Source organism: Bombus terrestris, chromosome 9 (genome assembly GCF_910591885.1).
Source record: "Bombus terrestris chromosome 9, iyBomTerr1.2, whole genome shotgun sequence".
Classification (NCBI taxonomy): Eukaryota; Metazoa; Arthropoda; class Insecta; order Hymenoptera; family Apidae; genus Bombus; species Bombus terrestris.
Window position 1 is genome coordinate 17,784,602 of NC_063277.1, and position 22,789 is coordinate 17,807,390.

The 22,789-nt window shown below is 34.9% G+C and overlaps 3 protein-coding genes across 6 annotated transcripts; all 3 read right to left on the reverse strand.

Annotated features, from left to right (window-relative positions):
* Nucleotides 1-249: 249 nt before the first annotated feature.
* On the reverse strand, nucleotides 250-6,454 carry LOC100648446 (microtubule-associated protein RP/EB family member 1). Of its 4 annotated transcripts, none has more exons than XM_012312275.3 (7): nucleotides 6,043-6,454; nucleotides 5,310-5,601; nucleotides 3,582-3,813; nucleotides 3,211-3,255; nucleotides 2,575-2,663; nucleotides 2,278-2,433; nucleotides 250-2,181 (listed from the first exon to the last, which is right to left on the reverse strand). In XM_012312275.3, exons 2-7 carry the CDS (start codon nucleotides 5,574-5,576, stop codon nucleotides 2,113-2,115), a joined length of 858 nt encoding a protein of 285 aa, XP_012167665.1. In that variant the 5' UTR covers nucleotides 5,577-5,601; nucleotides 6,043-6,454; the 3' UTR covers nucleotides 250-2,112. The 4 variants fall into 4 exon arrangements, with proteins under 4 accessions (XP_012167665.1, XP_012167666.1, XP_012167667.1 ...); XM_012312276.3 differs by lacking the exon at nucleotides 6,043-6,454 and adding an exon at nucleotides 5,875-6,019; XM_012312277.3 differs by lacking the exons at nucleotides 3,211-3,255; nucleotides 3,582-3,813 and adding an exon at nucleotides 4,647-4,911 and having other exon boundaries at nucleotides 6,043-6,451.
* A 312-nt stretch (nucleotides 6,455-6,766) lies between these two features.
* On the reverse strand, nucleotides 6,767-9,194 carry LOC100646545 (spermatogenesis-defective protein 39 homolog). Its single transcript, XM_003397907.4, has 9 exons — nucleotides 8,948-9,194; nucleotides 8,717-8,873; nucleotides 8,404-8,585; nucleotides 8,193-8,329; nucleotides 8,097-8,124; nucleotides 7,889-8,033; nucleotides 7,572-7,813; nucleotides 7,304-7,480; nucleotides 6,767-7,230 (listed from the first exon to the last, which is right to left on the reverse strand). Exons 1-9 carry the CDS (start codon nucleotides 9,020-9,022, stop codon nucleotides 7,105-7,107), a joined length of 1,269 nt encoding a protein of 422 aa, XP_003397955.2. The 5' UTR covers nucleotides 9,023-9,194; the 3' UTR covers nucleotides 6,767-7,104.
* A 7,707-nt stretch (nucleotides 9,195-16,901) lies between these two features.
* On the reverse strand, nucleotides 16,902-22,774 carry LOC110119541 (microtubule-associated protein futsch-like). The gene has a single exon (XM_020864410.2). The coding sequence runs from the start codon at nucleotides 22,772-22,774 to the stop codon at nucleotides 19,814-19,816; it is 2,961 nt and encodes a 986-aa protein (XP_020720069.2). The 3' UTR covers nucleotides 16,902-19,813.
* Nucleotides 22,775-22,789: the final 15 nt, after the last annotated feature.

A 22,789-nucleotide genomic window follows, 5' to 3' on the forward strand; every position in this document is an offset into this window, starting at 1 on the left:
TACAGCAACAATACGACAATGTAGAATTTGAAACATCACAAATTGACCCAAGTAAATTCTCAATATATGTGATGTCAAATATTTTTAAAAAAGCAATATATGACACATATTATATTATAAATGATAAACAATCGAAAAGTCAATATCAAGAAATATTTTTTAAATATTTTCTACTCTAATATGAAATCTTAATATTTGAAAATTTCAATCCTCATACTCAAAGATTTAAAAAAAGGAAACCATGCAATGTTGAATCCTATTAAACGTTTATTACCTCACCATTAAAATTTCAAATTTTGAAGCACATTCTCGCAATGGTTCGCTATATACGCACACATAGAGCAATAAACGTAGCGCAAGTTAAAGTGCGTCGTATATCCTTCGTCTTTTTTTTTTTATAGTCGTTACACTTAATTAACACGAGCATTATTACCCTAATAGAAACGATAGTAACAATGATCGACGCGTATCTTAAGATTTATATTCGATTAATTCTTAAGAGAAAAGTAAAATATGTCGAATACATAATTTGTCGTTTCTGTATGATGGATTCTGAACCTGATGACTTCAAAAGACATACATATTATCCAGCCATACCATGGCACGTAGCAAATTATTCGCATAGTTTTCGCTTACGTGCTTGATTTTTCCTTTCATTCGTTTCCTCTCATTCAATCCCTTTCTGACCGTATAATTTTACAAATTTTCTTCATTAGCTTTTCTTTTTAATTCCTGTTTTTCTTTTTTTTTTTTTTTTTTTTTTTTTTACTTGCGTTTCATCTTTTTATTTTTTGTCTCAGAAGCTAAGCGTTTCCTCGTGCTTGCAACGTAATTCGTTTATCAATTATGTCGTACTGCTCGGAGATACACTTTGCGTTTGCTTTCTAATAATTCGAGTATTTCCTCTGTAATCTCAAGTTTATCGCTGGTTTTTAAGGCCATTCTCGTTCTGAAAGACGGATCGTGGAGATGCGAAGACGATTGTCGTCTTACTCGCGTGAAATAAATATTTCTGTAAAACCAGACATTCAATCCAATTTCCAAATCGAACGATCGTTCGCATCTCCAAAATTCAATTAGCTGGAAACAGAAGTGAATATCATCGTCGTTTTTAGTCATAATTATGCTATTTCTCAAGAAACATGCGTTATTCGTGTTTCGTTCAGTTTTCTTTCTTTTTTTTTCTTTTTAGATTTTAGATCGCAATCGTGTCTATGAGTTTATAAATTATACAATGATAGCATAAACTATGATCTTCCATTAATTAAAAAAAAAAACATAAGAAAGAAAGAAAAGAAAAAACGAAAGGTGTGTATAAAATTTGGGGAATTCAATTTAATGCGTTTCAAGAATCAGTTTCGACATATTATATCATATATCGTATTTCACATCTATGATCGGTGAAAAATTAATGGTTTCAATTGTTAACAAATAATCGATTGTATCATACGCATTGTGTCGCAATTGCACAAGGTAAACAGGTTTGAAACAGTTACACTATAGATTATGCGCTCATAAAATACGGTTTTCAAAGAACTACAACAATGTACGAAAAGGACAAACCGACGAGATTTCACCTATTTATCGATAAAAATAGTAGTGCATTTACAAACAAAAACACTCACACGTTATTGAACATAGTTAACATAAAATTACTGTATAACAAACTGGATTCAGATAGTCGTCGAGTATCTGCATCCAAAAATATTTTTCCCTTATTTTCTTATTCTTTTATTTTGAGACTTATCGATGTTCAAAGCTCTACCGTTATTTTTATTACGATAAAGAACTATGACAATATATGAACTGCTAATTCTGTTTTTTCTTTTCTTTGACCCTTAATAATTACTTGTCGTAGAGTACAAGTTATTCAAGTGCATTTATTTAATGTACTTTCCTACCCTAATTATACGTGCAAATCTTTTAATGAACTCTCGGTGAAAACGTTTGTAACGAAAATGAAAAGGCGGAAATGCTTAAATAGCTATACAAAGTAGCTTATCAATTATGCGAAGGGTACTGATACTGGCTCACAAATAGATAATAAACTGAAACGCACTTGGACAATTTGCTGTCGTACTTTTTATAATGATTGTACAAAACAAAGTGAAGTTAATATTCTTCTTCGTCATCTGGCGCAAGACCGTCTCCTTCCAGTTCTTCTGGTGGTGCAAACCCTTCCTGCATAGTCAAAGAAATAGCAACAACGTAACATAATGTGATTTTATAACATGGTATCAGTTATATGTATATGTGTCATTGAAGTATGAAGTATACCTCTGTTGCATAAAGGACTTCTAAGATTTTCTGTACTATTGGGGGAGGATCTCCGTTGTCACAATCTTGGCACATAACTTCGATATCACGTAATTTCCCGAAGTAGAAATCTCTTTCTTTCTCCAGCCCATCCAATGACATTTTTAATTCCATCAACTACGAGAAATTATTATAAATAGTATTACGATTATAAATAACGATATATAATATATATATATATATATATATATAATAGAAGTATATTAAATATTATATAATATATTGAGTTATAAGTAATATTTATGGTTTGCCGCATACCTGGGCACTAAGTTCTTCAACTTTTCCAGATTCGACACGATTTCCCACGCCTGTTTTCGCTTGCGGACGATGAGCCGGAGCTTTGTTAACTAGACGCGAAAATTCATACATTATTTTTTAAGTCACTTGTCGTTTTTATTCATAATAATCTCTACAGATGCAACATGACATTCATCGTATTTACAAAGATATTATGAATCACAAGAGAATTATATACACTTAATAACAAATCTACTTTGATATTAAAATAATACTGTGTGGATGTCCTTACAACAAGCAGTGTAACTATACTAAATATAAATAATAGAAGCATAATCTATACAGTGAACTGTACAATAGAACAAGATAAAGAGCATGCATTAAGATGATTATTCACAGTATTTACGATTAGCAAATAAATAAAGCAATATCTACATAATTTCTTAAACAGTTAAATGAAGGATGGACAACCAAAATTATAAATCTTCCCTTTTCTTTTTTATTAAATTTAAATTACTTCCTAAACTACTCCCAAGAAACATCAGAATTCTAAAACAAGTTTGTTGGGTAAGATACCCTTTTTTAAACCCTCCAAAACCTAAAGAAATAAAAGAAACGAGCATAAAAATATTGAAGACAAAAAAAAAAAATAATTACTAGACTTGACGTTAGCTGTAGGTACAGGAGGCGAAGGATCCTCACCTGAAGCGAAATATTTTTCTCATGTTATTAGGACACACAAGCCCATTGTCTTTTCATGTTTGCAATTTGAATTATGAAAATATTCGTATACAAAAAATTAAGTAAATATTTGACTATATATCGTATCTTTTGGCAATTATATATATTTTTTAATTGTTATTTTCAATTAAGCAAAACCAGGCCATGTTGATTGTAAATTAGAAGGGAATCAATATGTTAATTTTCTCATTATTCTTAAAAATAAATTATTTTTGGCAAATGTTCGCGTTATTTTTAACAACGCAACTCCAAATGATATAAAAGAATAAAGTTGTGAAATAATGTACCAATACGAGCAGCCGGTTTAGTTGAATTTACATCACGTGGTGTGGTGCGTTTTGCATTAGTGCCATGCGGTGCATTATTTCCACCACTACCCATGGCTTCTCCTCCTCTCATAGCAAGTGCATCGTATGGCTCTGTTCTGGAGTAGTTTGCATCGAAAAATTTCTTGAACCATTGTAAAAATTCAAAGTTGTCTTGGAACCTGCCTTTCACCAGTTTATCAATTGGAACAATCTGCAAATGATTGCAAAAAGCATGTGGAACAAAATAATAAATTAACAAAAAAGTTAACATAAGAAAAATGTTTTGACAATATTAATAATTTCTATATATGAAAACCTAAAACACGAAATAAAAAAGTTAAAATAAGAAAATATAATAAAATAAATAAGGGGAATACAAGGATTATTAGAACTTTATTTTTAAACTGTAAATTTATCAATATAAAGGCCTGATATTAAATTATATATCAAATTAAAAATTATATGTTATATTTAACAGATTTTAATCAAATTATAAATTGTGTATCACTTGTTATACATCAACACAGATTGTGTTCCCTAGATACAGTATGAAGATTAAAGAAAGTCCAGTCTATTCTATTCTCCTAAGACAATCTGTTACCCCCCACTTGAGTGTATTTATAGACTGTTAAAAATAACAGTCATGATACCATTCTACTAGTGTAGTAAATAACTGTCTTAGAAATTTTATTCATATGTTGATGATCATGAATAACAAGCTACTCATAATTAAAGCATGTGCAATATTTTACTATTGTAAAACTAAATATAATGAAGAAATAGATATCTGCTTACATATAAAATGGATAAATAATAAAAAGATATTGTGCTATAAAATAATTTCAATCCATGTAACTGTACACTTGCATGTGACTAAAACTGCAAAAGCAAATGGTGCCTTCAACTATACTTTATAAATGCAATTACATATAATCATAATAAAATTTGATGTAGCATTTAATTAGATAATTTATTAAATAATATAGGTAAAAATATATGACATGCAAAAAGCAATATTATTAAATTGACACCATATTGCTGTACCCTGTTGACGAGGGGCAATGTTACGTTGCTGTGTATGCTTTTGTTGCATTTGCATCTGCTTTGATTGAGGTGGTAAAGGTACCAGTTGAGGATTTGACAAATTATGGGTTCCATCAACACCAGAACCCAATGGTGTACAACCACGAGCTTCATAAGCATCGTAATCACGGCCATCATAATTTGCATCAAAGAACTTCTTGAACCATTGTAGAAATTCAAAATTATCTTGAAAGCGGCCTTTTACCAATTTGTCCACTGGTATTACCTGAACCATTTTCATAACAATTGAATTATAGTTTTATGTTTATTGGTACTTTGTACAACACTTTTCAACATGAAGCAACATAATTCCATGTATTGTCAGAATATCTTGTTTCATTACTTTAGCTTACCTTGACACTAGTGTCTTATTTCATTATCTACATTAAACTATTATATTTTCTAAGTTTCCTAACAAGTAAAATCTTATAATTATAAATAATGCTTTTAGTTTCAATAGTATTATTGTCAATCCCACATTTCCTGATCAAAATTAATGTCACACAGAATACTAAATGTTAAAACATTTCAACTTTTGAATCTTAAAAGAATTCTCAAAAACATTAAAAATCTTTTACCTAGGATTCTCATTGCATAAACTTTATATAAGTTTGTATTACTTACCTTATCTACATTCATCTTTTTGAAACCACCTTGCAAAATTTTGAAATTCTGTATGTATTCATGCTCAAGGTTAGTCTTGAACTTGACCCTCTTCAATGGGACGCTTCCAGGGAAAAGCATATCCATGAATTGACAATAAACAGCTCCAGTACATAACTCTTCGATCTTGGTAAACGATGACTGCAGACAGTCATTTACCCATGCCAACATATCATGTCGACTTAGGTTTTCAGTTGTCACGTTTGTTGCATAAACATTAACAGCCATATTGGTACTCTTCTTTTAAAGGTAACTAAAACATAATGATTTAACAGATAGGGGAAAACATGAAACAGATTGTAAGTTAGCAAAACTGTACATTATCATTATACTGATACAATGCAAAACATATATAATACATAAAGAAAGAATCAAGTTCTAAAGCCCAGTGGCAAACACAGTGATCTAATATAACAAATTCATTAATCGATCAAAAAACGACCACTGATATTATTTATACGATTGATCTCGAAGCAGACTTAAAAGGAATAACATTCCATTCACTTTTTTGGCTCGAAACACTGACCGTCGACATATTCGGGGCTCTTTCTTCGACATGCCACGACTTTGTGCTACGCATATTTTTGCAAGATGTAACAGTAGCAACCGATTCAAAGCATAGAAATGTAATTAAATTTTAATATCTTTATCCTTTTTTCGACCATTAAGATGCTGGAATGGTATAATAACTTACCAAGTATCGCGGAAACACCGTAACACCAATCGGGAGTGGTTCTCCGCACGTAGATGACAAATGTATACTAGATCGTTCAAACGCGCACACGACTGAAACTTCTAACGGTTTCTTCGGCAACGATTGGATGATGCACGTGTACTGCACTGAATTTCATCCGAAAAATAAGCACGATTATCACGGTGATCCTTCTTTTGCGCTTTTTACTGTACGTATTTATTTTTACCGCGTATCCGATTCAGCTATTCCGTCGAATCGACCGCGTAGCAACAAAAATTTCATGCGTGTGTCAATGGAAATTAACAAACGAATATAACCGCGATCCAGAGATTTCAGTCGCCGGCAGGCGAGTTCGTTGCTCCGAGATACGTTCAAAATCGAAGAATTCACGATATCCGTTAACAGAGAGTAGATAAAACGTTTAATCCTGACTCACAAGGTGTGTGCCATATCGCGAAGCTAATCTTTGCAACTCGCCAATCATAGCGGTCTTCTTGGACAAAAGCGTTGAGCGGGCAATTATCATGAATTTTGCTATCGCTCGATCATACAGAATTGATATCTTTATCTTCAATATTCTTCGAGAATATTTGAAACGACATAAACGAAATACGCTGGTTATAAAAAGTATTTGTAGTCACAATTTTCTTTTTTTATTTATTGTTTATCATCACATCCACTGATAAGGCAGGTTTTAGCAGGCATTAATGACTACAACTACATGTATTCTATAAATATATAAATATTTAAATAGTATTTATATGCATAATTTGGTACAGTTATCTTAGTTTTTTTTATCAGATTCTACATTTTATTTTCGCAGTACTAAATTTTTAGTCATACGGAAGTATTACTAAATGATATTTAATATACTTGGACTTGATTAATTGGTATATAATTCTGCAATAAATACACTGATATACAAATATTTTTTGTAGTCGCTGTAATTTATATATAAATATACTTTATATGGAAATTAGTAAAAGTTAATTGTGGAAATGTATAGTTGCGTTTTTCGCGTAATAAATATTTAAATACAGTATAATATAAATAAAATTAGTTTTAGCTTTTCCACTTAACCGATGGCAATCGTAACGCGCTTTCTGCGTAAAAATATTCTTCGGATTGAGGTTGTAATTTTGTTTTATATTCCATTAATGCCGTACGATCTGCTTGTTGTACAAGTATCTATGAAAAAAATGTAAAATTCATGATACGTCAGTTTTTCCTAGTGCCAATATTCGAATAATTGTACACTTACATCAATTGCTATTCTAAAACAATGCATATTTTTTGATAATTCTAATCGCCTCTCTATATTATCGACATATTTTAAGTATTTTTCGAGAACCTCGAAAGGTGCACTATTTTTATGCAATATCTTTAGTACATCTTCGATAGGAAGATGAATTTGCAATTTTTTGCTTCCTAGCCATCCCTAGTATTAACAAATTAACAATGGTCTCCATTATCCATTTTGTTATGTCATTAATTATTATTAATTTACAAAATTTTAATATAAAACATGCCTTTGTTACAAGTAATCGATCAACATCATCCCATTCTTTAGCTGCTGCTTTAACTTCTAATGCAACCTTTTGATACTGTCTAGGAGACACATCATGCTGTTGAGATAAAATTGTAGGAGACATTAATTTACCCTCTGGCAAATCCCAGTGACCTTTACACGCGTGTTTTAGACAGTCAAGAACTGATGAATTTAGTTCAATTTCTTCATTTCCATCGATTACTTTTGCTACCATTTGCCATTCTAATAGTATTAAAAGATATCTATTTAATATATAATTTATCAAAATTCTTGGAATTATATTAGAACGATAGTTACCAAGTAACTTTATGTAGGATTGGACAAATAAAGCTTCTTTGCACTCAGTTAAAGTTGAAAATTGTGTTTTATAACTATTTCGAAGTTTGTTTAGTAATCTATCAGGATCTCGAGTATTTTTTATGATAATGTGTAAAGTTTTCATCTAAAATAGGACAAATTTACTGTAATTTTGCAGAGTTAAAAATTTTGTTATATGAAAACTTACAGCTGCATCCATTGGTTGTCCTAGCATTCTGTAAAAATGACAAATTAATTAGAAATGTAGAAAATAATATAGCAATATACATACTGCAATACATACGTTAAAATGTCTATAATTTCATTTATTTGCATTCTTATGGAAAGATATCTTATATAAACATTGACAGCATCTGGCCTTTCTGCTAATATTCTCTGAACTAAAGATCGTTTAAGAGTTTTTGTAAGGAATAAAATAATCTACAACATTTATTTTATTTAGAATACATAAAATATCTTAAGGTACTATGGAAATTGTTGAAACCAAAAATTACTATTAAAATTGCGTTTCCATCACCACTTATTATCGCTGCATCTAATAAGGTAGTTTTACTGACAAGTGATTTATATTGTTCCAAAGAATATGGTTGGCCAAGTAAAATTTTTCTAAGAGTAATATCTGGTTGTAGACCTGTTGTTTCTGGATGAAGATTTTGCAATTTATCCGTAGCTAAAACTATGAAACATGAAAGGTGCCCATATAATATATATCTTTGTTTTTGGTATCAAACCTATCAGTTAATGAAAATAATGAAAATTCAGGCAACTGCACCAAGAATTGATTTATGTATGATTTTACTGACGTACTGCAAGAAAGTGTTTTTTCTGAGATAATAGATAACATAGGCTTAAGTGGTTGATAATCATTAGTGGATTTTAAAGATCCGTCCTCAGTCGATGTGTTAGAGATACCAGCCCATAATTTATCTGTATCGGTCTTTGATACTCCAAACAATTGATCCACCTGTTATTTAATATCATTAATTGTTGGTTAAAGTGACAAAAAATTACTATCAATGGCAATTTTGTGAACTTAACCTCATTATTTTCAAAACAGAAAGATCGTTTCTCGCTACTGTACCAAAAATCTTCATCATCTTTAGCAGAAGTCATGATTTAAATTCTGTCTAAATAATAATATTTATATATTTATGAATTATTACACCGAAACATCAGATATTGAATCATAGACGACGTATGACACAAGTCTAACATCTTATTATTATTTATGGAACCAGAGAGGTAAGTAGGGAGGTCGTCGATGAGCATGAGAGAAATTCAGCCAAAAGTACATTCCGCAAATTACCGCCTCTAGCGGTCAAATGGTCGTACTATACGCACATTTCTTCCTTCGATGCTTTTGGTGGGAGAAACGTCCGTACGCACGGCGAGAGGAAAATGTGCATTCGTATCACACTCGTATATACCATCATATAAGCAAATTTCAACACCGATATACCGAAATCCAAAGCCTAAGGAAAATTGTTCAAAAATTGAGTCGTGACTAGTTGTGAAAAATCAACATGAAAGGTAAAAAGATTCCAGTTCTATGAATATCTCAGACAGAGACAGAGATACTCTGCTTATTTCTGTCTCGCAAGAATGCGAACTATATTGACCTTTCAAGGTTGATATTTTGCGATTAGACACGACTCAATTTTCAGACAGTTTCCCTAGCGAGTGTCGAGACTAGGATTAGAATTTTGTATTTAACGCCACCCTTCGGCGAAAGCATCAAAGGCACGGTCGCATTTGCAGGTTTAGAAACTCCTATGGTGGTGATAGTTCCAGATTTGAGGATGGTTTGTCTTATACTGTCTTCTTGTACTGTCCAGCATACGTAGAGCGCTGATTTTGAATAGCCAAAACAATTTCAACAAAGTAACACACGATAGAAGTAATGAAATGAATTTCTTATCATTTTTATAACACTTTATAAGAAGGTATACATTGTTTATTCTTAAACAATCCTATTTATGGTTGAACCTTGCTTTAAGAGACACAAAATTATGGTCTTGTGTCCCCTATTGTTTAGTCAGAAATGAAAAAAAAAGTGCTCGCACCCATAGTTCTAGTTCTCACAGTATACCATGTGGTGAAGTGCTGAGATCAATCAAAGTTAGGATATACAAGAACTTATGTATTTAAGTTTAAAGTTAGATACTTTCCCTACTTTTTTATTTTTACCTTTATTTAGTTACCTTTTTTTATTTTTAACTTTTTTAGAATTATATTTTCACTAACATAAATCATTATTACGCGATTTTATCATTCTCCTGTCTAGTTATACTTATCTATCTCGGATAGAAAAGTAGATATGAACTTTTCCGTAGAACAATATAGCTAAATAGGTTCTTGTATCATAGAACTGCATAGGTTCTTATCTATGCTAGTGTGCTATCAAATAAAACAGATCCCTAATTTTATAGGTTCTTGTATATGCTAGCTTTAGTTGACTTCAGCACTTGACCGCGTGGTGCAGCACTAGACTGAGAGCAACCAGGTTCATAAGCGTGAGCACTTTTATTTCCTCTCTGGTTTAGTCTGCAGCAATGCTGCTGATAGTGGATTGGAAAAACAGTTTGCTGCATAATCGTTACATTAAATGGAATTTTGTGTCTTAGGTTGTGAAATACCGAGCTGTCAAAAATTCAGGATGTTTCTTACATCCTTTGCGATTTCCTACGGTGAATATAGGAATCATCACAGACGACACGCCAGTAATTATGTCACCAGCAATGTACGGAATATGATAGATGTGATATTTGTGATGCCGATCTATCGTTGCTCTGTATTTGACGCCTGAAGGTATGCAAATGCGAGGTCTGTTGTTACTCCTGATATCAGTGTTTAGTAAAAGGAAAGTTACGCCTGTACATAGGTCACGCTCTGCGCTACGGCGAAAATCAGGATATAAAAAGGTTTGTATCATTGGACTTCGCGGCTTTATTTTTTCGTTACGTAATTTCTTGCGCGTTACTATTTCCATTGAGTTATCAATTAATTCTTAGCGTTACCATTGTGTTATATTAGTATATTTCATAGCATATAAGATTTCCAACAGTTGTATCAGTGCGGTATTCGGGAATTTGAATCGTAAGAGGGATCACCGTTCGCAACTCGTGGACGATCTAGCAATGAGAACACCTGCACACTATTCAAAGCCATTCGTTAGCCATAGATCTTGTTAGTTCCCTTTTCTGTTAAGTTAGAGGTTAGGAAGTATGTTATTTTTGCATATATCAATTATTTTTAAATAGAATTAGGAATAGAATCGAAATTATTAATTTATAACACTATTATAAGACACGCAGCGTTATTGAATTATGTTATATCAATATCAGTAATAGAATTATATAATTTATATAACTTATTTATCTTGTACATTACTAAAGATTTCAATAAACGTTTATTTAAAGGTAATCAACTGTTTAATTATCTAATGGTCTGTCCAGCGATCCTAGAATGACTTATCCCAATCCTTTAATGAGAAGTAGCATGAAGGAACTTTGTAACAAAGTTCTGAAACTCGAAATTTGAAATTTGTTTCTAATATTTAATTAAACTTTTAAATGTTTTTTCATTCTTCAAGAAATCTATTTTGTAAGCTATTAGAAAAATATGATTTTACAGAAGCTGGTACATTCTACCACAACTGTAAGATATTCTATAAAATGTATTTTATAACGTGAGTTTTTCATTGAAATATCACAATATGTATGTCATTACATTGTAAATTATTAAATGTAGAATTACGATTAGACCGTGGATTTTAACAAGGGGATGGGGATAAACGGAATAGCCGTAATACAACATACGATCTATTTATTATTTACAACAATGTACCAATGTTACACAAAATGTACCACATCGTGTTTTTATTTAAATCACTTATCACACAATTTACAAAACGTCGCTCATTCGCTCGCCATTTAATGTCAGTTCGATAAATGGATTGCATTTAGAACTCGTTCTCAACGTTTTTTTCATGGCATTTCGTACTTTTTCGGGCAAAACGATGCACGGAAGGGAGAAATTGCAAATATGACAAACTTGGTGAAAATGAGTTCTTGAACGCTTTAACGTCTTGTGCTTTAAAAAATTCATCCTGTCACTTGATTCGCGACAACGTCGTTCTTTTTCTTTTTATTTCACATTGCAATCTCATTTTACGTGTATCGCTATATTATACAGGGTGGTTGGTAACTGAAGGTACAAGCGGAAAGGGGGTGATTCTACGCGAAAAAATAAGTCGAAAATATAGAATACAAATTTTTCGTTTGAGGCTTTGTTTTCGAGAAAATCGACTTTGAATTTTCGGTTGGTACGCGTCTCGTTATAACGCATCTTACTGTAGATCGTTGTCTCGATGGGTATTATCGCAGTTTAAGTTTGTTTTTGCCGTAACGGAAAATTAAAAATACATAATGAAATAATATGAAGTAATCATAAAGTTTATTATTACAAAAATTGCTGAAAATGTTGCCCATTCTGACGAACAATCTGATCTACAATGAGATCCGTTATAACGAGACGCGATAAAGTGCACGCGTACCGACCGAAAATTCAAAGTCGATTTTTTCGAAAACAAAGCCTCAAACGAAAAATTTTTATTCTATATTTTCGACTTATTTTTTCGCGTAGAATCACCCCCTTTCCGCTTGTACCACCAGTTACCAACCACCCTGTATATTATAATTACGTGGTATTAACAATTCAAAAATATCAATACTGTTATTACAAACAAATTCACTTGAATCTGGATAATAATTATATCCAATAAAAATTAATTTCTCTTCATTCTTATGACGAACCTGAATTACAAATTTTCATTTCATCGTAAGTAGTTAACCAGATTAGCAGATTAGAAAACTTATGCATTCGTCATGTGGTGACAGTCAGATTTATGAAATTCATTTTTATTCAGTGGAATTTTTACAAATTATACGAGTACGCTATAGTCTTGCTTCATTCGTCAGTTTTCAAAAATTATAATCAAAATGTTTGTTAATTATCAATAAGAAGAACGACGCCTACAGAGAGGGACTAAGTGTTTCTTAATTTAACTTTATTTAAGCGATGAATGATATTAAAAAAAAAAGAAAAAAAAGAAGACAAAGGAAAAAATATTTACGTCGAGTCATATTCGTTGCAACGGTGCGATATAATTGCCGATGAAGATTTTATTGACTCGAATAGAGCAGTAGAACGTCAAAAATGTATTTTCTCATATATACGAATTGCAATCAGATGTTTCCGGCTACTTGAAGAAAAATAATGTCCCTTTTAAAAAATAGAAAAAAGGCAGAGATACGTCGTTCCTCTACTTCACTGCATTTCTGTCTTGTTTCCGTATTTTTAAATTCTTTGGCATTTACCATAGAAATAGGGATTTCTGGACGTTAGCATACACGTAAAACGAGACGTTTAATTTTATTGCCAAAAATCGCATATGAAAAAAAAAGAATAATCATCATCTGAAAGACATACGCGTCCAAAGTTCCGAGATTCGGCTTGTGAATTGCGCGCGTAATTTAAATACTCGACGCTCGAACAATACGTATCTTCAAGTCTAGTACATGTTGCAAGAGATTCGTTCGCTTAGAATACAGTTTCAATTGGACAACATAAACATTCAACATTTAAAAAATCTAATAAATCTGTACATGCTTTCAACGAGCTTGAAAGAAACATTAAACGTTAGGTCATTTCCATCATATTGTCGATTAGTCCAAGTATTCGTACGTTTACGTTTCAAAAGCTTCTCCGTTGTCTCACATGTGCATTCATATATTATCTTTCTTTTACAACAAATAAAATATACTATATATTTTAGTGTAACAACAACTATCCAATCATTCAATATCAAAATCTTTCCTGATTTTACAATACCACACTTCGATATTCCACTTTCCCTTGAAATATTAAAACGTTAGCAACCATTCGGCCAAACAACGATAGAAAAAATTCGTCAGGAGTAACGAACAAAGAAACAAAAAAAAAAAAAAAAAATTCCTTTCTTTTCTAAAAGAATCTTCGTTATTTTTTCGTAGCAACGAAGCTCGATAAAATCTCCAGTAAAATTTGATAGAATAATCGAATAAAAACAATCTCCGATTGATTGGGGCGTAAAATCGTTAAAATTCAGTCGAGCGCGAAATTTCCAGCGGGAATAAGAAAATCGTACGGCTAACTTTCTAATACGGCCTATAAATTCTTCTTCAATAAAACTTTAAAAGTTCATGCATGCGACCGTGACGAATGGACGTGTTTAGGGTTTCGTTCTCGGCCACTAAAATCTCGCCCGCGAGAAAGAAACGTACTTAGTTTAAAACCCGAATATAACGATCTCTACTCCTCGCGAATCTTTGATCTGTGTTTTTTAATACATTAGAACGGATCTGCGTGCTTTTCATCTACCTTACGTTGCTTTGCCTTCTCAATATCTACGATTCGATCTGTGATCTATTGAAGCGAAATTCATTTTCATTTCTGGTCCTCTGTGCCTAAGATAGATTATCCTTAAGAAACTTTTAAGAAACTTTTCATTTTTTAAATCAAATTTCAATACCCGAAAGAGTAGATGAAACTTTGTACGATGATTTTTAATTAGTTTCCGAATACATCGAACGAAAGTATTTGAAAAGTAATTTTCGTCTATCAGTTTTTGAAGATTTTTTTTTATTTATCATATAACTTTTATTTAAAAAAATTCTTTTCTTTGTAATTATTAGCAGAATACTCTGTTTGTAAATCTCCTCGATATTCTTTCAAATTTATATTCTTCTGCTACATTGCGTGATCCTTAAATTTCTCTTAAATAGTACAGCATCTATTCAAATTTTTCTTATAAATGAAAATAACTTTTCTTCGATTATCATTCTCAATTTCATCTGATCTTGTTATGGTAAAGCAAAGGATGTTCTACATGGACAACTATATACGTAGATGAGAAGCACGCATTTCTAGCGGTACACACACAGACGAAGAGCATGGACAGCCGATAAGATGGACGGATAGCTGTTGTGATGTTCCTCTCACTTTTTCCAAGTTAAGAACGAGTCTGGACGATTTATGCCCCGAATTAGAACGCGAACCCTGCCTCACCATATTTTTTGATTGCACTTTGTCGAACGTAAACGATGCGCATTGCACGGGGTTTACCGAAGAAGAAAATCCTGAATTATGTTTCATACGAGCAAGTAGATACTCGTTGCTTTTAATTGTAACAGATTCGTACGAATCGATCAACGATACACTTTACTGTCATATCGGATAAGAAAAATCTTAACTCTGATAACGAATTAAGTTTCTTCACACAAAATGACCGAATTTTTATAATTAAATTTCTACAATTAAAAAAAGACCGAGGAAATAGAGAAGAAACTATATTATTCGATTATTTCACGAATTATTTAAAGAATCAGGGAATGATCAAAGAAACTAAGTTGCGACAATCGTACGATAAAAAATAATAATTTCAGGAAAAGATTTCTTAATCGATCCGACAATTATCGTAGAGACGTTAAGAAAATTAAAAATTTAGAAAATTAAAATTAGAAAATTTCTATGATTTTCTAAATTTGAGAACGTCGAAAGAAAAAGGGGTAAACTGGTGGAGAAACAACGAGTACCATGGGTGGATAGTGACTTTTAAATAAAATTGTAGTCGATGAGAATGCGTGTACGTGTAAGTACCATATACGATATTCACTCATATAGGTACACGAACGTATACACGTAATCTGCACGCGCACCTTCACCTGTGCAATGGACAATTCGCGTGTACTTGTTACACGCGCGTTTAAACACCTACGATCGTGTGGATGCGTCCGCGCTCACGTAACGATACAGAGCGTTTTCTTCAAAATCTATAATTCCTCGAATCGAAGACGATGTTTGAGCTCGATATTACTGTTCTACCGACACTGCGCGAATTTTCTGCTCTCTTATTATTCTACTCGCATACACATTCGTTTATTATACAGAGTGGTTGGTAACTGGTGGTACAAGCGGAAAGGGGGTGATTCTACGTGAAAAAAGAAGTCGAAAATATAGAATAAAAATTTTTCGTTTGAGGCTTTGTTTTCGAGAAAATCGATTTTGAATTTTCGGTCGGTATGCGTGCACTTTATCGCGTCTCGTTATAACGGATCTCACCGTAGATCGTTGTCTCGATTGACGTTACGTTGATAAACACTTCCAATGTGACCAAAGTGTCTTCCTACCTATTAACTTACTATCCGACTTTTATCGCTATCCACTATCAGTACCTATTAGTCTACCATCATGTCTACATACAGCAATCGGGAATATACGGACATGATACTTTCGTTAGGTGCGTGCGGTGGTAACGCATCAGCCGCAGCTGATCATTACAGACACCGGTATCCCAATCGTCGACATCCTGACAGACGTGTTATTCAAAGAGCAGAACGAACCCTCGGCGAATATGGTTCTTTTGAAAAACTTAGACGACATGGTGGTCGTCGACGACGCGTTAGTGTAAATGTTGAAGAGCAAATACTAAAGGACGTTTTGGAATATCCTGACATGAGTGCAAGAAACCTTTCTTTGTGGTATAATCTTAGTTGCTTCACGATTCTTCGAATACGTTAGAAAGTGTCCATAGAAATTTAATTAGAAGAGCAGAAGTATGTGTTCGGCAGAATGGGCAACGTTTTCAGCAATTTTTGTAATAATAAACTTTATGATTATGAGATCCGTTACAACGAGACGCGATAAAGTGCACGCGTACCGACCGAAAATTCAAAGTCGATTTTCTCGAAAACAAAGCCTCAAACGAAAAATTTTTATTCTATATTTTCGACTTATTTTTTCGCGAAGAATCACTCCCTTTCCGCTTGTACCACCAGTTATCAACCACCCTGTATATGGAGGATAATCCATAAACAACGATCACTTCAAATATACTCCGTTTTCGATAACGAAGAAGATAGACGGTAAAGAACGACGATTTTTAAAACTTTACGAAGACAAATGTCTCGTGAGATGAACTTAGGTTTGCGCGAGTCCATTCGTCGATTAAAATTGGCTGTAATTTGAACTTTCTCGTGGTTGATACTCTGTAGCTAGAATTTTACCAGTTTATTGAAAAAGACCCTATTATCTTTTATTATCGATGGTTGCAGTTTTTTTAATGAGAAAAGCAATGTTTAACAATTACCGTAAATAAATTAATCGTTCAGTGTTAATATAATCGTATGGCGTTAATCGCTTAAAATTTCACATTGAATTACAAACGTGGAAATTAAGAATTTCTATATGAATATTTAATTGCGATAGATCGTACCTTTTGTAAATTATATTTCAAATAACTTTTCAGCCTATTGGTATTATCGGTATTATGGATATTTCTCCTTTCTCTCCTTAAATATAAAAGGGATATTTGAAACGATCGTAATAAGTGGACCATCCTGTACATCGGTTAAACAGAAGGGCGCGACGTATTTCACGCCGCGTACCACATTGACAGAGTTTCTCTACACTTAGAATACGTTAAGAATCTTCAATTCGGGGTTTTATATACTTTACGTAAACCCTCTGTATAAATATATGTATATAAAAGTAACTCCATAACATACAATAAATCGTATCTTTGTTTGGCACATTTCGTCAACTATAGGATCCGTACAAGTACACCTATTTAGGTACACATACGCTTCTATATATATATTTATATATACATACGCGTATACACCACGTGGCAAGTATATATATACATATATACCAACTCGCTTTAGTCTCTAATAGTCATATATATAATATATATAGTATATAGAATACGTACAAATATTCCATCGGAGTAACGATAGTATGTACCATTTTTTCCTTTTTTTTTCCTTACGTGTCATTGTAGTTTTTGCCTGTGTATATATATATATATATATATATATTTATATTTATATATCTACATTTATTCTTTACTTTCCGTATTATTCCATTGAGTGTTGTTTATCAATCCTATCTACCTCTAGAAAATTATAAGAGGAACGTAACAATCTGTTATTCTCCGATACAATATAATATATTATGTTTTTCTTTACGTCGTTAAAACGTCACGCGCTTCGCCGAACAGGGAATAGGCTTGGCAAGCGTGGGAGTTGCACTCTCTCGCGAGATTTCCTAGTCTCTTCTGTTCACGATCGTCCTTTTAACTTCGTTCAGATTAGCCGAGTTACCTACGTTCAAACAATTCAAATTCGAGTAAAACGAATTCCTCGCTGCTTCGCGGACGCGAGATTTTATACCATTTACTTTCTTCTTATTAGGACAGCTTTAATCTCCATTGAGATGATTTTGCGTTACGTTATACAATATACATCACAGGATAAATTACAAATTACGTTTACAATTATATGGATTTCAAAAATTATGTTTATAATTATATAATTAACGTTTCATTTACATACACGACTGTTTCCTCCTCTATATTCCATTAGAAATATTCCCTTAAAGTCAAATTATCGAATTGAAAGTTACGCAACTCGACTTGTATGAATTCAAACTTAAAGTCTTATTACTAATCCGTTGAATTCAAGTAACATAACTAACTTGAACGAAGTTTTTGATCCAAATAGATTTTTGAAAAGAGTACAAATTCGCGTTTCTATGTCATTCCGCTTTCCTATATAATTTCGGAAGCTTAGTGAAAGTTTTCTTTTTCTGAAAAATTCGTCGAAGAACATTCGTGATGCGCGTAATCGAAAGCACAACTCCATGGACCCATTCAGAAAATCCGGCCCGCAGTCGGAATATATATTATATATATATATATATTTTTTTTTGTGATTTTTTTCTCTTTTTTTCTTCATTTTCACTTAATTATCGTTCGATAGGATTCTTCGTAATTCTTTCGCTTAATCTTTTCTTCGTTTTTTTGTTTTTTCTCATTTTTGTCTAAATAAATATATCCACGAACAAGGCACTGCTCGACAGGCGGAAGTGTGCGCGCGACACCGTTTTTTCGTCGTTGTCGGATGTTCGGATATAATACACTGCGTGGAAAATTTCGCGTCGATCTGTCGAGCTTCTTCGAGCCGTTTCCTATCGCGAAACGTCGGGTAAAAAGTGGTCGGGATGCGTTTTTAGAATATTATCTGCGTAAGTGTGAAGCACTGACGACTCTCGAGCTTTAAGGAAATTCTCTCCATCTCTAATCGCTTGCATCTTGGAGAAAATGGACGTTCCGAAAATCATAACTTTATTGAAAATCAAAAATTTAGATAAGTTCTTCTCGATAGTTTCTTAGGAAATATTATCGTCCTGTTTATGTACTTTTTGATTGTGTTTGTTAGTAAAAGAAGAAAGGAAAAAGAAACGAGAGTCGGATTTAAGTTCGTATGATTATCCCCAAGAACAACTGCGAATGTTGATTGCTATTTTCGCCCTGATGGAAATTGAGAGCGAGATAAGGGCGTGGCAGTACACCAGGTCATGTTAACCCTCCTGATACTCATCGTTTAATTTTTTATAACACATTTGTTATTTATCAAATTAAATTTATTCTTAACAACCGCGGAATCGCTGCATCTAACGATCAATAACCAGAAGCACTTGTCAGAATTCAGAAATTCCTCACAAATGATCATCTTCCAATCCCGGAACAACCTATTGTCATTATGATCACTGTTAAAAAAGAGAGATTTGTTTAAACGGCGAAGAAACAGTACTCGAGTACCGAAGATGGATTCGAAAGCAGTCTACAGCCACCCATATTACAATTCGTCTCCAGAATCAATCTCACCATCGATCTTTATCAGAAGAGTTAAACGATACGACCAACAGATTTGCCATTATTCTCGGCTCGAATTTCGTTCAGAGTGAACGCCAAACATAGGACGTCGTCAGAGAGCGTTTCGCCCACTGGCAGGTCGGCGTGCGTTATAAAGGGAAGCACTTGGTCCGTTTCTGGGCAACGGTGGATCGGCAGTCGACCTTAGAACCTAGGGTGAAACTCTCCGGCTTGACCGTCTCCTCGACAGAGATCTTCCCGAGTCGCTTTTGTATTCGGAATGGCGTTGATCTCGGGGATATGATCTCGTAAAGATCGCTAGTCCTACCCTGAATCTGAACCCTACCCTTTGGACTGCTTGCCTTTTGATCGATAGGAATAGCGATATCGACTTCAGCGCAGTGATTCTGGCTCATATTCTTCGGAACGTTTTTCTCCGAGTCACTACCGCGCTCTTTCTCGTTAGTTTCATCCGATGGAGTGTTGAAAACATCGGAGGTATAGCTTTTGGAGTCGCATATCAACGCTACATCCGAGTAATCGACCGCTTCCTCAACCTCCGAACGCAAATTCCTGGCAGAAGCCAAAGAAATAGCTCTAGTTTCTGGTTTCTGTGGTTTTTCCTCGTCGGCATAGTCCAACGACAAACACTTCTTCTCAAACAGAGCCGGGCCAGGAATTCCTCCATCGGACTCCTTCGTTTCTTCCTCTTTCTCCTTCTCTTTTTGCCGATCTTCCTCTTGCTTCCTATCAAGCTGTCCTTCCTCTGTTCTTTCTAGGGAATTTATCACCCTCGATGGACGGCGAATACTATTTTCCCGTTCAACAGACAGACAGAATTCCTTGTCAGTCAACAGAATACGCTTAGGCTGTCGAACTGGTTTTTTATCCAGTTCAAGATCCTCTTTCTCCCATGACGGCGTCTTTAGCAAACTCTTCACCTTTCTTAGCTCAGTCAGCAAGTCCATCGTCTCTTGTGACGGCTCGTGGAAGATTCTTCTCTTTGGTCGCCTTATGGATGAATTAGTATCCGAGTCTTGATCACTAGGGTGATCTATTCCCTGTTGTTTCTTCAGTACAGACCTAACTGTACCTCCATGGACTCGTACCACTTCGTTCTTGCTTTCCGAAGTCGAATTTGTTTCCATCTTAGCGGGAGTCGAACTTACTGACTTTGACGCTTCATCCGTTTTTGATGTAAGATCCTTGGGACTTTTGTCACGAGCATCTGGTACGATGTTATTCGCTTTTAGTCGTTCCTGTTGCCTTCCAATTATGCTCTGAACATTGCCTCTTGTGCGTCTTTTGAAGTCTGCGTACGTTTCAGTAGGAATTTCATGATACTTAAACTTATCCTGAAGCTGTTTGAACGTTTCTCTGGAATACTCCTGACCTATTCTATGCGCCAGAGAATCCTCTGACGATGCTTCCCTAGTTTTTTCGACCTGGTCTCTTTCTTGGTATCCAACAGAAGCGATAGAGCGATCCTTGGACAAAAGATTATCCGAAGAAATGCCTCTTCTCTCAAATTGCGCCTGTTTGCTAGGTTTTTCACCCTGATCCTTGCCATCCCTGTCCAGCAGGTCCTCGTACGTCTGTCTTCTGGTCTTCATTGGCGAATAAATATTTTTCTCCGAAGAGTCAGCTTGTGATTCATTTTGATCTGGCAGAACAGATGAGATTGGACGTTTCACTGGCGAATTGGGAACGCTATCTTGCGTCTGTTCAACGGTCTGGGAGCTCTGGATCACCTTTCGATGAGTAGGTGTTCTTGGTGTCGATGGATCTCTCTTCAGCAACCATCTTTTTCTTGGTGAATTGTCCCAGCTATTAAGTTCTTTATCAGAACTGACACTTGCGTTAGTAAAAATGATTTCCTCGCTAGTTGTAACACGACACATGAGCAATTCAGCACCATTGCTAGCCCGTTCCTTTGTTTCCAATTTAGGCGACTCTTCCGTCGTAGTGGTAGTATCCAATGGCAAAGAGCTAGGCCCGGAGTCTAGGACATCGTCCAAAGAAGCACCTCTGAGAGGATCACGAAGTTCCTTTACTTGCACAGTCGATTCTAGATCTTCGGTTTCGAACGAATACATCTTCAACAAAGGACCTTTAGCAGACCTTCTACGTTGAACGTCAAACGATTGCTCCACTCTCATGTTCTTCTGAACCCTTCTCTCTTCCGTCTTCTTCGTTTCCTCGGTCTTCGCCGTTGTTTCCTCCACACACGTTTCATTCTTAACGCTCCACCTTTCGTAACGCGGAGTATCGAATATAAATTTATCCAACGTCTTCGACGAGCCAATTTTGTCCAAGAAAGGTTTCTCCACCGCCTTGCTAGGCCCGATTTTCTCCAAGTAAGGCTTGCCCGTTATCTTAGGCGCAAGCTTCGCCAGGAACGGCTTGTCCTCCGTCTTCGAGATGCCGATCTTCTTCAAAAACGGTCTCTTCTTCTCCTTACCCTCTTTCTCGAACGATCGATCGTTTAATTTCTCGCTGCTATAGTTCGATGAGTTGTCGCTGCTCTTAGATCGCGCCCGTTTATTCCTCGGGTGTGGCGTTAACGGGGTCCTGGGTGTTCTTGGCGTGAGGGACGGACTGAGCTCCTGGTTCGGGCAGGTTTCGTCCAGCAGAGCGATGGCGTCTCTCAGATCCATGTACGCCTTCCTAGGTGCGGTACTCACTGGACCAGGTCGTGGTATCTCGCTGTCGATGCTGCTATTCCTCGTGGACGTGCTTTCCGGCTTCATTTCCGTGTCCATGTGCGAGTACGAGGGATACGAGCTCCGATCGCCCATGGGCCCCGGCGAGGAATCTATGGTAGGGTAATCCTCGAGGTACCAGGGCGTTACGCCGAGGTCTTCTGGTCTGGCCGCGGTACTGTGAGCCGGAAGCATCGGGATCTTACTGATGGCGCCTCTGTTGCTGCCAGAACCCGTTGACTGTTGATCGGTCTGTGTGGTACTCGAGAACGTACCAGATATACTGGCTATCTCGATCGGGGTGCTGGTTATCGCCACTTGTCGACGATAACTGGTACACGTGGCGAAATACGGAAGCGCCGGACGCGCCGTTTCGACGATGACGCGACCCTGGGCGCACGGGACCATTGGCTCCCCGTCCGC

Bases quoted from the DNA above. Each gene is read 5' to 3' on its own strand.
- LOC100648446 (XM_012312275.3), bottom strand. From the start codon at position 5,576: ATGGCTGTTAATGTTTATGCAACAAACGTGACAACTGAAAACCTAAGT. The intron at 3,814-5,309 runs GTAAGTAATACA...AATCATTTGCAG, and splicing joins AAAAGATGAATGTAGATAAG to ATTGTTCCAATTGATAAACT. The intron at 2,434-2,574 runs GTATGCGGCAAA...AATTTCTCGTAG, and splicing joins TTGAAGAACTTAGTGCCCAG to TTGATGGAATTAAAAATGTC.
- LOC100646545 (XM_003397907.4), bottom strand. From the start codon at position 9,022: ATGACTTCTGCTAAAGATGATGAAGATTTTTGGTACAGTAGCGAGAAA. The intron at 8,874-8,947 runs GTTAAGTTCACA...ATTAAATAACAG, and splicing joins TCTGTTTTGAAAATAATGAG to GTGGATCAATTGTTTGGAGT. The intron at 7,814-7,888 runs GTAACTATCGTT...TAATACTATTAG, and splicing joins ATCCTACATAAAGTTACTTG to AATGGCAAATGGTAGCAAAA.
- LOC110119541 (XM_020864410.2), bottom strand. From the start codon at position 22,774: ATGGTCCCGTGCGCCCAGGGTCGCGTCATCGTCGAAACGGCGCGTCCG.